The 12,382-nt window shown below is 30.2% G+C and overlaps 1 protein-coding gene across 3 annotated transcripts; it reads right to left on the reverse strand.

The window, feature by feature from the left end:
• Positions 1-3,548: 3,548 nt before the first annotated feature.
• LOC110615604 (oligoribonuclease) lies at positions 3,549-12,056 on the reverse strand. 3 transcript variants are annotated; one of them, XM_021757573.2, is made up of 8 exons: positions 11,583-12,056; positions 11,165-11,299; positions 10,761-10,837; positions 9,556-9,613; positions 9,426-9,481; positions 8,353-8,439; positions 4,478-4,568; positions 3,549-3,975 (listed from the first exon to the last, which is right to left on the reverse strand). In XM_021757573.2, exons 1-8 carry the CDS (start codon positions 11,707-11,709, stop codon positions 3,857-3,859), a joined length of 750 nt encoding a protein of 249 aa, XP_021613265.1. In that variant the 5' UTR covers positions 11,710-12,056; the 3' UTR covers positions 3,549-3,856. The 3 variants fall into 3 exon arrangements, with proteins under 3 accessions (XP_021613265.1, XP_021613264.1, XP_021613266.1); XM_021757572.2 differs by having other exon boundaries at positions 9,556-9,637; XM_021757574.2 differs by lacking the exon at positions 8,353-8,439 and having other exon boundaries at positions 9,556-9,637.
• Between the last annotated feature and the right edge of the window lie 326 nt (positions 12,057-12,382).

A 12,382-nucleotide genomic window follows, 5' to 3' on the forward strand; every position in this document is an offset into this window, starting at 1 on the left:
GAATATTTTAAGTGAATTTCAAGTAAAACAACATAACTTTTAATAGAATTATATAGTAGGTTTATAATTAAATTAAAACTTTCTAAAGTTATCGTGAGTTAAAACAAAACTTAAAAAAATCTTTTTTGATATTTATTCCAATAACTAAAATATAGATAATTTTTAAAATTATTATTATTATTGTATAATTATGTGGCTTTTTGACGAGAATATCATAGTAGACATTGAAATAACACAATTCAAAGGAGTCATTACAAGATATATAACCAAACCACTGCAAACCATGATTATGGAGCATTCGTTATAAAGCCAAATTTTGGTGGAAGAAAAAATGAAGCTATACCTCTCTTCCCTCAATTATCTCCCTTTGTATAGACTTGGAGTGGATGGATAGTGGTTAAGAATTTAATTTTTTAGTCTCTAAACTCTTCTCAAATAATCCCTAAATCATATATAATATTATTTTACACTACAATGAATTTTTTATATATTACATACTTATATTAATTTTTTAATTAAATTAATTAAAATAATCTATTAATCACTTAATTTTGAGTAATTTAATTAATTATTCTCATAAATTAATTTATTAATTCTTAAATTAATTGATATGGTTCCAGAAATAGAAATAAAAGAGCTATTATGACATTGTCCTTTTATAGATATAAAAGGTAACTAAGAAAGTGTTTGGAGGAATTTATCATGTGGCTATTTGTACTAGAATCAATAATTTATAGAGTAGCATCGAGATGATATATTAGAAAATAAAAACCACAACAACAGAGAATAATTTGTCCAACTAAAATAAATACTCAATCAACATCCAACTCAGCAAATAATCATTTTTACTTTTGCCATAATGGAGAGAATCAACAAAGTCAAAAAATACCTAAAACAACTGGAACAAGAGATTTTCCATACCAACAAAATCCCCAATCAATACTAAACAGGCCGAAAAAGGATGTTTAGAAGTAATAACAAGGTTCGGTTTGAGGGAGAGTGGCATGTGAGTCACACACCGAGATCCCAGTCACAAGAAGTTAGCGAACGGCTGAGAATAGGGCTGCGATTTCAATAGTGTAGGCGGTGATGAAAGAAAATAGGTGAGTACCAAATTTAGTTTTCCAAAATTTTGAAAGTTAAAAATTGAATTGAAATTTTAAAATGCAAAAATTTTAATACTATGAAAATAAAAAATTTATTTTATTTTATTTTAATTAAATTAATTTTTACAAAATTTATCTATTTATATATAAAAAAATCAACCTGATTAGAAACGATACACCTAATTAAAAGTATTTATAATAAAAATAAAAAATAAAATCACAAATAATTAAATATAATTATACGAATCTCATTCCTTTGTATTTCTTATGAACGCCCACTAGAACAAATTGAGAGAGAGAAGAATCTTATGCACCGAAAGTTTTATCGACTTGAACAGTTACATTTTCGATGATATGTTCGAGCTTCACCTCTGAGTCCTCCTCCTCTTCCTTGATTACAGGCATTGAGTAATAAAGTTGAATCCTAGTGGCAAGGAAAAAGGCATAAAAATTATTTGGAATTGGATTCTTAATTTTTTAATCAGGGTTTTTCTTAATTTGATTTGATGAGAATTTATTTTTAATGAGGATAATTAGGGTTTTTTTTCTAGTAATTAACAGGAAAATAAGTCTAAATGGACATATATTCTTGTTCATCAGCGAAATTAAATTATAATAATAATATTTTAATGTAATTTTAAATAATTTGATTGAGCTAATTCTTTTTAGTAAATTAAAATATAAGTATGATTTAATTTATGTGAGTATGAAAATTTAGTTAAAATTTATAAAAATAATCGATTAAAATTGTAAATTATATAATAGAGTTAATGAATAAAAAACTCCTTTTTTTATTTTTATAATTGCACTTGTCATTTTATGATTCGATAATTAAATTTCACACTTTTATATTTATTCTAATTTACATTCTGCTATTATATTTTCTATTAAAAATTAACGAAATTCACATATCATTTAACATATTATTATCACGTAATTCAAAATTTAGAATACATTTTGATTACAACTTAAATTAATTAATAAATTTTTAAAATTTAAAGTACAATTTTAAATTTTTTAAAGGATATAATTTTTTTATTATTTATTTTAAATTAAAATTTATAATATTAAAAAATAATTTATATTATTATTACTATTATTATTAGAAATCTTTTAATTTTATCGTTCATTTAATATATCAATTTATTTTAATTTAATTTAAATTAATTCATATTTTAATTTTTTTAAATTCTGTACTAATTATTATTATAGTTAAAAAATAAGTGTATGATCAATAATATATATTAATTATATTTAATAATGTATAATGTGATTGAAAATAGAACTGTACCATGATTAACTAGATCTGAAAAAAATATAAAATAGTGATGAATATTTACGACAGTCACCCTAATGCTCGAATTAATACACTGGAGAAGCAAGTGGAAATAATAAAATACTTAGAATTTTAGTATAGAAGAATATCATAAGGTTAATTGTAAAAATATGAAGATAAATATAGTATTTTTTAATAATTCGATAATAATGTGGCTAGTTGCTTAAATAAAAAAAATATCGCCGGTTAACGAGCCAAATATAATGAAATTTATTGAATTATACATAATAATAATAACTTGGTGTTGATATTCGCCCTATAAATCTTGACGGTGAACTGATTATTTAAAGTGTCTAGATATATGAGATCACGTTATTCACATATTTGCTCTTAGTTCATAACTTATTTTAGACAACTCTTCATGCAACACCAATATAAAATATAAAATTGTTTTAAAATTATATTTTAAATTTATTTTTTAAAATATAAAATAATAAAATAGTTATAACTATTTTTTAATATATTTTTTAAAATAATATTTAATATATTGTATATGAACTTCATTGATTCTTTAAGTTGGAATTTCATTGATGTGATAGAGTGATATAATAATTTTGTTAATCTCTAACGAAAAATTTAATGTCAGAATATAATTAAAATAAATAATATTAGATTTAATTAATAAATTATAAAAAAATAAAATACAATTGCAAAATGAGAAAATGATGAAATCTTTTTTATCATTTAACTCTTGATAATATGAGTTCTATATTAAAAAAAAAAAAATTTTGTTACTGAACAACCATGGTAACGTATTTTATTTTATTTTTTCCTTTTTTCAAATTACTCCCTTTTCAAATCCGACTAAAATTGCAACTCAACCTTTTAAATTGACTATAATTGTCGAAAAAAAGCTCTAACATTGAAAATCTTAAAAAATATAGTTACCCTTGCAGAAAATTATAACCAAGAGCTTACTCGGCACAGCCTACCGAAGTTTGTGTACCGAACTGAGCATTGTTTTTGGCACTTTCAAGACCTGGGGGAGAAAAACGTAGCCTAGTTCAATCCCACAAAAATTCAATTCAATTTTTTTTTTTTTATTTTTTATAAAATTTTCATGTTTGAAACATAAAAATCTAATCATTTTTAAGTTCTAAAACATATATTTGAAATAAGCATGATTGCATAAAAATTTATTAATTTTTTTTCCCTCGTAAATGAAGGGATTGATAAAACTAAATCCAAAATCCTCCACTCTCCCACAACCGTAATTTGTTTGTAATAATACATGCAAAAATGTGTAAATCCATCTCTGTTGGAACCACATATCTGAGACATCTATTTAAATTTAATGATGCTAACAATTTAAAGACAATATTTCAAACAACAATTCATCATCCCTTGACCAAGTGATGAACCTATCTTCAGAAAAAGCTAGCAAGTGTGGCAATTACCATTAGATGGTAAACGTCTACTTCTTAGACTTTGCCTTAAATATATTCTCCTTATAGAATTTCAGCTCTCGAATGCTCTCCTTAATGTCATCCATGGCTCTATGTTTATTTTCCTTTGAAGGGGCCTTCCTATGATCTGCAAGGGTAATGATCATTCACAAACTGAATTTAGAACTATGTATACAAGCGCATCTAAATAGCTCAAGCATTTCTTAGCTAGTCATGTATGAGCACGGATGCCATAAGGTACCATTTGTCTACAAATAATATAAGGAGAATTGAGTTCCTTCGCAGGCGGCTGTGTTTATGAATAGTGACTACCCGCAAAGATTCTTATCATGGTCATGTTATTCAATAGCGACTTGGGTGCGTGCCAAACTTAGTTGTGTTTTTTATGCGACTTACACTCACGTTGCGTTTTACACCCACAATTTTGAGTTTCAATTAGTCAAATTCACACCCTTATGGTAAATAAATTTCTAAACCTCCTCTCCCCCTAACCTTTTTTGTAAGTTTTTAAATCCCCTTTTCGTCAAAACCTCACTCACCCACCGACTGTAATTAATACTAATATTGATAACATGGAAAAATATTGCGACACTAAATTTCAGAATCTGCACAATAATGTAGATAGTTACCTCTGGGATACCAGCGGATACACAAAGCCTTAACACTGCTAACATCAACAACAACATGAGAGAAGAGACTAGCCAAATCTGGCATGTATTTCTGCCAAAGGTGAAAAACATGCTTAGGAAGTCTATGAAATTGAAGTAATGAAGGAATAACATAATGTTGAATGCTTATCTAATATTGGAAAAATCTGCAAGATGAAGATGATGCTAGCACATATGCTCCATAAATCAAAGGATGAAAGAAACAGAAAATATGGATTCACAATTAGAACTAGGACTGGTAGTACAGGCGAGGGATTCATCCTATACACGCTCTAGTATTTTGGAACCAGATGAACTTTTTACAACTGGATAGAGAGTGAGAAGTTTGGCTGTGAAATAAATCTCAACTACTTACACTTAGTTCATAAAGTTGCAAAATATGTCAAGAATCTTAAATTCCAGCAATAATCAACAATCAAATTTATCATCAAAATTCAGCACTTCACCTGTGAAAAGGTACCAACACTCCCAATGCTGAATTTGTTGACCTAAAGGTACTTTCATAACAATATTACTCTAATTCATAATTTTGGTAAAAATAGGCAGAAGGTTTTTTCCATCTTTTAATTTTAAATTGTTGCCCTCCAATCAAGAAAGAAAACAATGAAATTTAGGCAAAAATAAATTTAAAAGAAAATTAGAAAAAATGCTTTAACTTTGCTTCTCTTTTGTGTGTATATCTTGGATAATAAAGTGACATCCCATAATTAATCAGATGTGTTTGTGTACAAAAGCCCAGGGCTGACAATTCGTGTCTTAACTGTATGTAAATGGATTCATGTCGCAATGACACAAAAACAGTCATAACCCAACTACAACACTAACAATTATTTCTCAACCATATGCTACGTATTTATTACACAAGCAAAAGGCAACCCATGTAATTCATTTCAAAAAAAAAAAATTATGGTAATAGGTTATTCCATTTAACAAAAGAAAAAATTGCTTGCAAGCCTACAAAGACAAAGGAGTAGCCATTAGATTAGCTTTCAAGGTGGTTGCACGTGCTTTTATAAGCAGGAGCAACACTCCTGTACACTAGCGTTGTTTTTTCCTTTTTAGTTATTTTGTTGTGTTATTTTTGCCCATGTAAAATTAAATTTTTACAACATTTATCACTGTTACTACTAACTATAAATATTAAGAAGCCCTCTTAGACATAAGGCAAAAAGTTTACACTAATTAGCAATTATAATCCAAATATTCTAATTTTAATACAAAGGGTCAAACCTTTAAGATTGCAAACAATTGCATCCAAAGCTCTAAATCAAATTAATTAAATTTGAATTCGTAGACCAAAAAGAAGCTAAAACACAGTTTATAGTTAACGCATTTTGTTGTAGATAACAAAATGAGCCCAAATAACTATTTTAACACCCTAAAATTTACATTTTACTGCTTTAGATTTTCAGGTTTGGCAACTTTTAACGCTTTGACACTTTCTTATCCTATTAAATACCCCAGTGGTTAAATAAGTAGGTAGTGCGCCCCTTAACAACAATTGAGCCATCCTTCCCCATGAGCTAGCATCAGGTGAGTTAGGTGTAGGGAGTCCATTTTCTTATAATGGCATTAGAGCCAACCAACTGATATTGAGCCCCCAACAAGTGTTTCATACTCTAGGTGTTAGGCGTGGGTGTAAGGGATGTGTTAATTATCCCACATTGATCAAGTGTACCAGTAAGGTGCCCTACATAAAAACTTAGGCAATCCTTCCCCCTTGACCTAAATTTTAGGAGTTAGTCCCAGAGCAAGGATGATAATGGATGAAGTATTTTTGAGTATCCGATCTAATCGAACACTGATAGAATGGATAGTATAAAAAGGGGCTTCAAAACGGGTTTGTATTTGAAAAATTAATACCCAGGTCGGGCGAGGTTGGATCAGGTTTGATATATTGAGCGACGTTATCCGAACTTATTTATATAAATAATTAATTTAATATAAAATATATATTTTATAATAATATTTATAAATTTTTTTATATGTTTACAATTAAAATTAGAATTTAAATCTTTTATGAAATATTTTTTTAATTAAAATTATTAATGAAAAATATTTTCTATAAAAATTTTTAATTAAAATATATAAAATTAAGACAAAATTACTATTTAAACCTTATGTTATGGAGAAACTCATTAGTGGTCCCTATATTTTGAAAAATAAAAAATCTACTAATTAGTCTCTTTCAAAGCTTCAATGTTCTTGTCTCTCTCCAATACCCAGCTGGTCCTCCAAGCAAGTCGCAAATCACTTTTTCCCCTGGGAAGTTCGAGGAAGGCAAAGCTGATTCTCGTGCATTAAATATCCATCAAGCACATAATAATTAGAAGGATAGCCTTGATAACACTTGATACAAATTTCTTCAAAATCTTCATCATTGACATAGAAGGTTCACATATGGTTCCTCAATCCAAAGAACCTAGAAGAAATTCAAGGATAACTATAATCAGAAGTCTGGACCAATAGCCAAGAAATACCAACTAGAAGAACTCTTTAATCATCGACAAGTTGGATTCATGGACGGTACCAGGATCAATTTGAACTGCGAGTTGCCAAATCGACGGCTTTGACATCCAATCAGAAGCAATATCTCATAATTGGGCTCAAAATATAATCAATTTGAGGTTCAAGATTCACTGACTAATGGGCATTAAAGATGCTACGAGTTTCGAACAACTTAGAGAGCATAAAAGAGACGATAGTTTGAAAGATTATGATAATTATGGACTGGGCAAGATGTATCACTCACCTTGGAAACTAAATTGTGACCTAAGATACACCTCCAAAGAGTTGAAGTTCACACCAAGTCAAATAAAGGAAAGACGTAAGAAGGGTTTCTTTAAGCATTATGATGATCTCTCCACATATGGGACAAATGCAAACAGCTCATTGCAATCAAAGTATTGGATGAAACCAACTAGGATTCCAATTCAGGCATGGAGTTAAAAAAGAGCCAAGTGGGAATGTCACCTTATGAAACTTTGAAAATAAACTTCAAAATTCAGATTCTTTACAACTTTTTATTTGAGGACAAACTCATTTTCAAGAGGACACAAACCCAGCAAGAAAAGCAGATCAACTAGGTTGAACTAGGTCAACTAAGCAAAGAAGGCTGAATGACCAAGAGGAAAGAGGTTCAATACTAACATAGCAAGGGAGAATGATCGACCAATGTGAAGGGGGGTCAATCAAGTGAAAGAAGTTTGGATAACCGAGTGCAAGGATGCCAAAGGATCAAGTGAAAGAATCTAATGTCAGACCAAATAAAGTAGAGAGAGGATGTCAGCTCATTAGAACATGAAACAAGCATGATCAAGGAAGAGTACACATGATAATGGGTTTTGTAGTTCCGCGAATTTACCATAAATTTATTATCAATCCCAGAATTAAGAAAAAGATTAAGCCAATCTAAATACCTGTAGTTTCTAATTATGTTCTTCCAACACGTATATTTATACCTATAATTTGAACAAGGTGTGACAAAATTTGAAGTCACAATTCTTTCTCTTTTTTACAAAGGTTAGTAGCTTTTTCATTGAGCTTGGAAGGTTAGAGGCTTAGAGCTCATAGTCAAGCACCATATATCGAGGAAAAGGTCCTAGTTTCCCTTCACTTATGATGTAAGCGACATGTAATCAGGACCATATCAAATATCTAAGTTTGTAAGTTCTATGGTTGCTTCAGATTTTGGAATTATCTACACCTCAAAATCACAATCAATGACTAGTAAAAACTCATAATAAAAGATATGAAATCACAAGCAAATAAATTGAGAAAAAACATGTACTAATTAGTAAATAATGCTAAAAAATTAGATTTTTTTTTTCCGATACCTTTAAAAACAGAAAATCTACATAAACCGAGTTTCCTGCCAAAAGAGGTGAGTATGTACCAACATGTCTCCTAACAAATTCCATTACCTGCATGATTCCAGTATACAATTTTTCATTTTGTACAGCATATAATTGCATAAATATCATTAAGGGGATAAGGGAACAAAGACAGAGCAACCAACTAGAATGCCAAGATGTGAAATTTAAGATGCATGAAATAAGGCCATCATGGTCAAGCAAAGAAATCAGCAGAGTTAGATGCCTGAGAGGGTCCACATGGAAGGAAAAAAGGAACATGATCATTCATTAGAGATGCCCGCAAAAACATTATGCACAACATTAAGCAATAAGATTAAGAACAGAAAGGCAAAAATGAATCACAAAAACTTCATGTGCTTCACACAATCAGAAAAGGTTCTCCCTCTCTCTCTCTATATATAGTATATGTATGTATATACACACAAAGATATATGAAGGAAAAAAGAAACTTAAAAGAAAAACAAAAAATAAACAAACTAATGATGCATAATAAGTATATAAGCTATTTAATTAGATGATAAATTTTGCATCAAGAGTCACTAAAAGAAAAAAATAACCAGTTGGAATTCATAGGCATACTGTTCAATATTGTTGGTTGATTGCCTTGTGGGGCTTGAGAAGAGCTGAAGCAGATTACATATCTATAATTTGATGGAAAATACATACTAAATGAAGTCAAAAGGCAACAAAAAATATGCTTGTCCACAAGGAGCCTTTGGCAAAAAAAACCATGTGCAACATTTCTTCTGCACAATCAAAACTAACAAAGATAAGGGGAAAATTTGTCTGCTTTGAAATAATACCTTTAAATCCATGATTGATTAATTTACCAACAAAATTTTCATATAAGCCTGTCTTTAATTTAAAATTACCTGTTCCCTTACTGCTATATAGTGAAAGCCCAAAAACAATGTGAAAACAGAAGGCTATCACACAAGACCCATTGCCACAAAAGTAGAACACATATCAAATGGGGATACACATTAGGATGCACATCAAAACAAAGCCTTACACTTAATAAAGATCTTGCAAACCTGCTTTTCAGCCTCCTCTTCACTCACTGAACTTTCTAGCACTTTCTCTGTCAAACCTAGAGAAATTGCTAACTTGTTTAGAATTGAAGAAATCATGAAACACTTGTCTACTTATCAATAGTGTTCTTACCACTAGCTGCATGATGACTTTGACACCATTCTCCCATCTTCTCTAAGCACTCTTTACTCTGATGGATAACCAAATCAGGACCCTAAAAGAGGAGATATTGTTGAATTGCAAGTAAAATTCACATCAGTATGATGCCAAGTTAATCAAAATGCACAAGAATAACTCCTCCAACATGATTAGGCTCAAATGGTTCTATGCTTCATAATGTTCAACTTTACTTGAAAAGGCAAGCAGTCTATTCCAGTATAACAAACTTCCATGGCAAGTCATAGCCAATGCAATTTGAAATGCACAATGTCCCAAACCTTCAGACTGGCATTTTGGTCCATGGTGGGCCCTAAATTGATCAGCTATAATAAAACCCAAACAACCCTATAACCTTCAAGCACGGAATTATGAGTGTCTCGAATGTACAAATAAAGTGCAAGTCTCTAATATGATCTCCATGATGTCGGGCAGCAAACCAAAAATTTTCATTTCTGTTAGAAAATTTCACCGGTTATTTAAATTTTCAACAATCTGGTCTAGACACTTCAGCAGATTCCAATAACATCAAACCCAAAATCCTACATATCATTCTTATACCACTCTAGGTAGTAAAATTTCCTGTTTCCTCAATCCCATCATAATTCTTTCTAAAGTTTCTTAGGAAAGCAGGGTCACATTATACTTCATAAAAATAACAATAAGTTGAAATGCTGTTTTAAAAAATAATAATAATATTCATGATTATCCAAAATAATACCAGGGATAGCATAAGCTCTATCCATAAAAAAGTCATGAGATATAACTCAGCAACTACTTAAACAAATTGACAGAGGGTCTTCAAATCTGGTCCATGTCTTAACATATGCTGCAATAAATCTAGCAGGAGTTGTGTTAAAATTATTTAGCTTCCTCGAGAACAGCTCTAGAAGGATTTCAGATACAACAGCCATAACGAAGAAATGCTAGGGCTTGAAAAACTGAAGAAGTGACATATATACATTGTAGTTCAAATAGTGACGTTAAGAAATAGTTCAATAGCAAACAACATCCAAGACATATATATGCAATAAGCAAATATTGATTTACATAAATTATCCCACTACAAAAATAGCAGAAACCATTTCAGGATTCAAAATATTAAAAACAATTTGGTTGAATAAAATGCAAGGCAATGAATCAAGCAGCATAAAATACTACAAAGTAGAAACCGAAAATACCTCCACTGACTTAGTCAAATTGCCATCTGTTATTATACACGCAATTTCCAGTATTCTATCAACTTCAATATTCAAACCTAAGCAGCAACACAAGTAAGAGGGAAAATAAGTTGTGTTCTAGTAGTTTCTATGCCATTACATCATCAGCTTAGCCAAAATAGAAATAATGTAAATGGCATGAAAATTCAACAATAAAATGATACAAATATGGCAGTAAGTCAATAACTCTTAAGGTTAAGTAGAAAATGAGATTAGTTAAATCTGCTTAAACCCCAATATAAGGCATAAGAAATGGTCTGATGTCAAATACGTCAGACAAATTATGTCAAATGTAGTTTAACTCTCCAGACAACCAAACACAGATAAACAGAAGTAAAAAATAAAATAAAAATAAGCACGCTTACCAGTCATTTCCATGTCAATCCAAACAAGAGGCATCTTGTACTCCACCGCAGATGTAACTAGATTTTGTCCAATCTGTTTCCCATTTTCTATCTCCAGACCAGAGAGTGATCCATTTACAATGTTCCGACTCGTTTCTGCAACAAATAAAAAGACTTCATCAACTGTTAATCTACTCGGATACAAGTAAATCCCATGATCGCCTTTGAATTTCTTATAAAAAAAAAAAAAGTCATCTTAAAACAATCTACTAAGCAAAGGCAAACGCAAAGGCCAAGAAGAAGAACCAAAATCATTATTAACTTGGTGACCAAGCAGTTTAAACTACTCAACAAGAAACTACAATCACTGTTAACTTCGTCAGTACGCAATGACGGATAAAGCCCAAACCCTAAATGCCCACAATTTGAATAACTGTACCCGTTTTATTGGTAGAGACTGGTTTAACTTGGGTGGAAGAAGAAACCGATGACGACATGACGGCGTCCACCTGATCATCTTCAGCGTCGAGGTCCAGCACAGAAAACGCATTGGAAAGACGGTCCATATGTTCAGTTTCAAGCAAACGGCTAAATCAGGTTACTTTGACCGGGATTGGAGCAAAAGGTGAGCAACAGAATGTTCTTCTCATCTGCGATTCCTATCTACTGCGAGGTAATGATGATGGCGCTCCCCAGCAATCTTCCGCACCCTACCTAATCGGCTCAGCCCTTATATTTTCAGCGGCCGTTTGCACTCTGGGGACCCTCCGTCGACAGGTTAGAAACCGATCGTCAAAGATGAGTATGGAACTCTAAATATGATAAATAAAGAGCTGAACCCCTGCACTAGAGTAGTGAAATCTAACTCTCAACTAAAAATCTCAACTCATAGCAATTGAACAAAGTTAGCCTCTGATTAAAAAAAAGAAAAAAGAAAAAAGAAAAAAAAAAAAAGCCGATTGATTTATCCGAAAAAAGTTAAAATAAAGTTCCAAATTTTTAATTTTGAATAATGAAAATAAATCTTTAAAATTTATTATTTGTTCAGTTTCACTTTTTTTTCTTTATTATTTTAAAATTGTTATCTATTTTTTAAATTATAATAATATATAAATTAATTATTATAACTATTTAATAAAAAATTATTTTTATTTTATTTTATTTTTAAAATTTTTTAAACTATCTTTTAATATTTAATAAATGTAATGTATTTAAAATGAATATATTTAAAAAATTAAT

Source organism: Manihot esculenta, chromosome 5 (assembly GCF_001659605.2).
Source record: "Manihot esculenta cultivar AM560-2 chromosome 5, M.esculenta_v8, whole genome shotgun sequence".
Taxonomy (NCBI): Eukaryota; Viridiplantae; Streptophyta; class Magnoliopsida; order Malpighiales; family Euphorbiaceae; genus Manihot; species Manihot esculenta.

Bases quoted from the DNA above. Each gene is read 5' to 3' on its own strand.
- LOC110615604 (XM_021757572.2), bottom strand. From the start codon at position 11,709: ATGGACCGTCTTTCCAATGCGTTTTCTGTGCTGGACCTCGACGCTGAA. The intron at 8,440-9,425 runs GTTTGCAAGATC...GGAATCATGCAG, and splicing joins AAGAGGAGGCTGAAAAGCAG to GTAATGGAATTTGTTAGGAG. The intron at 3,976-4,477 runs GTAACTATCTAC...TTACCCTTGCAG, and splicing joins TATCCGCTGGTATCCCAGAG to ATCATAGGAAGGCCCCTTCA.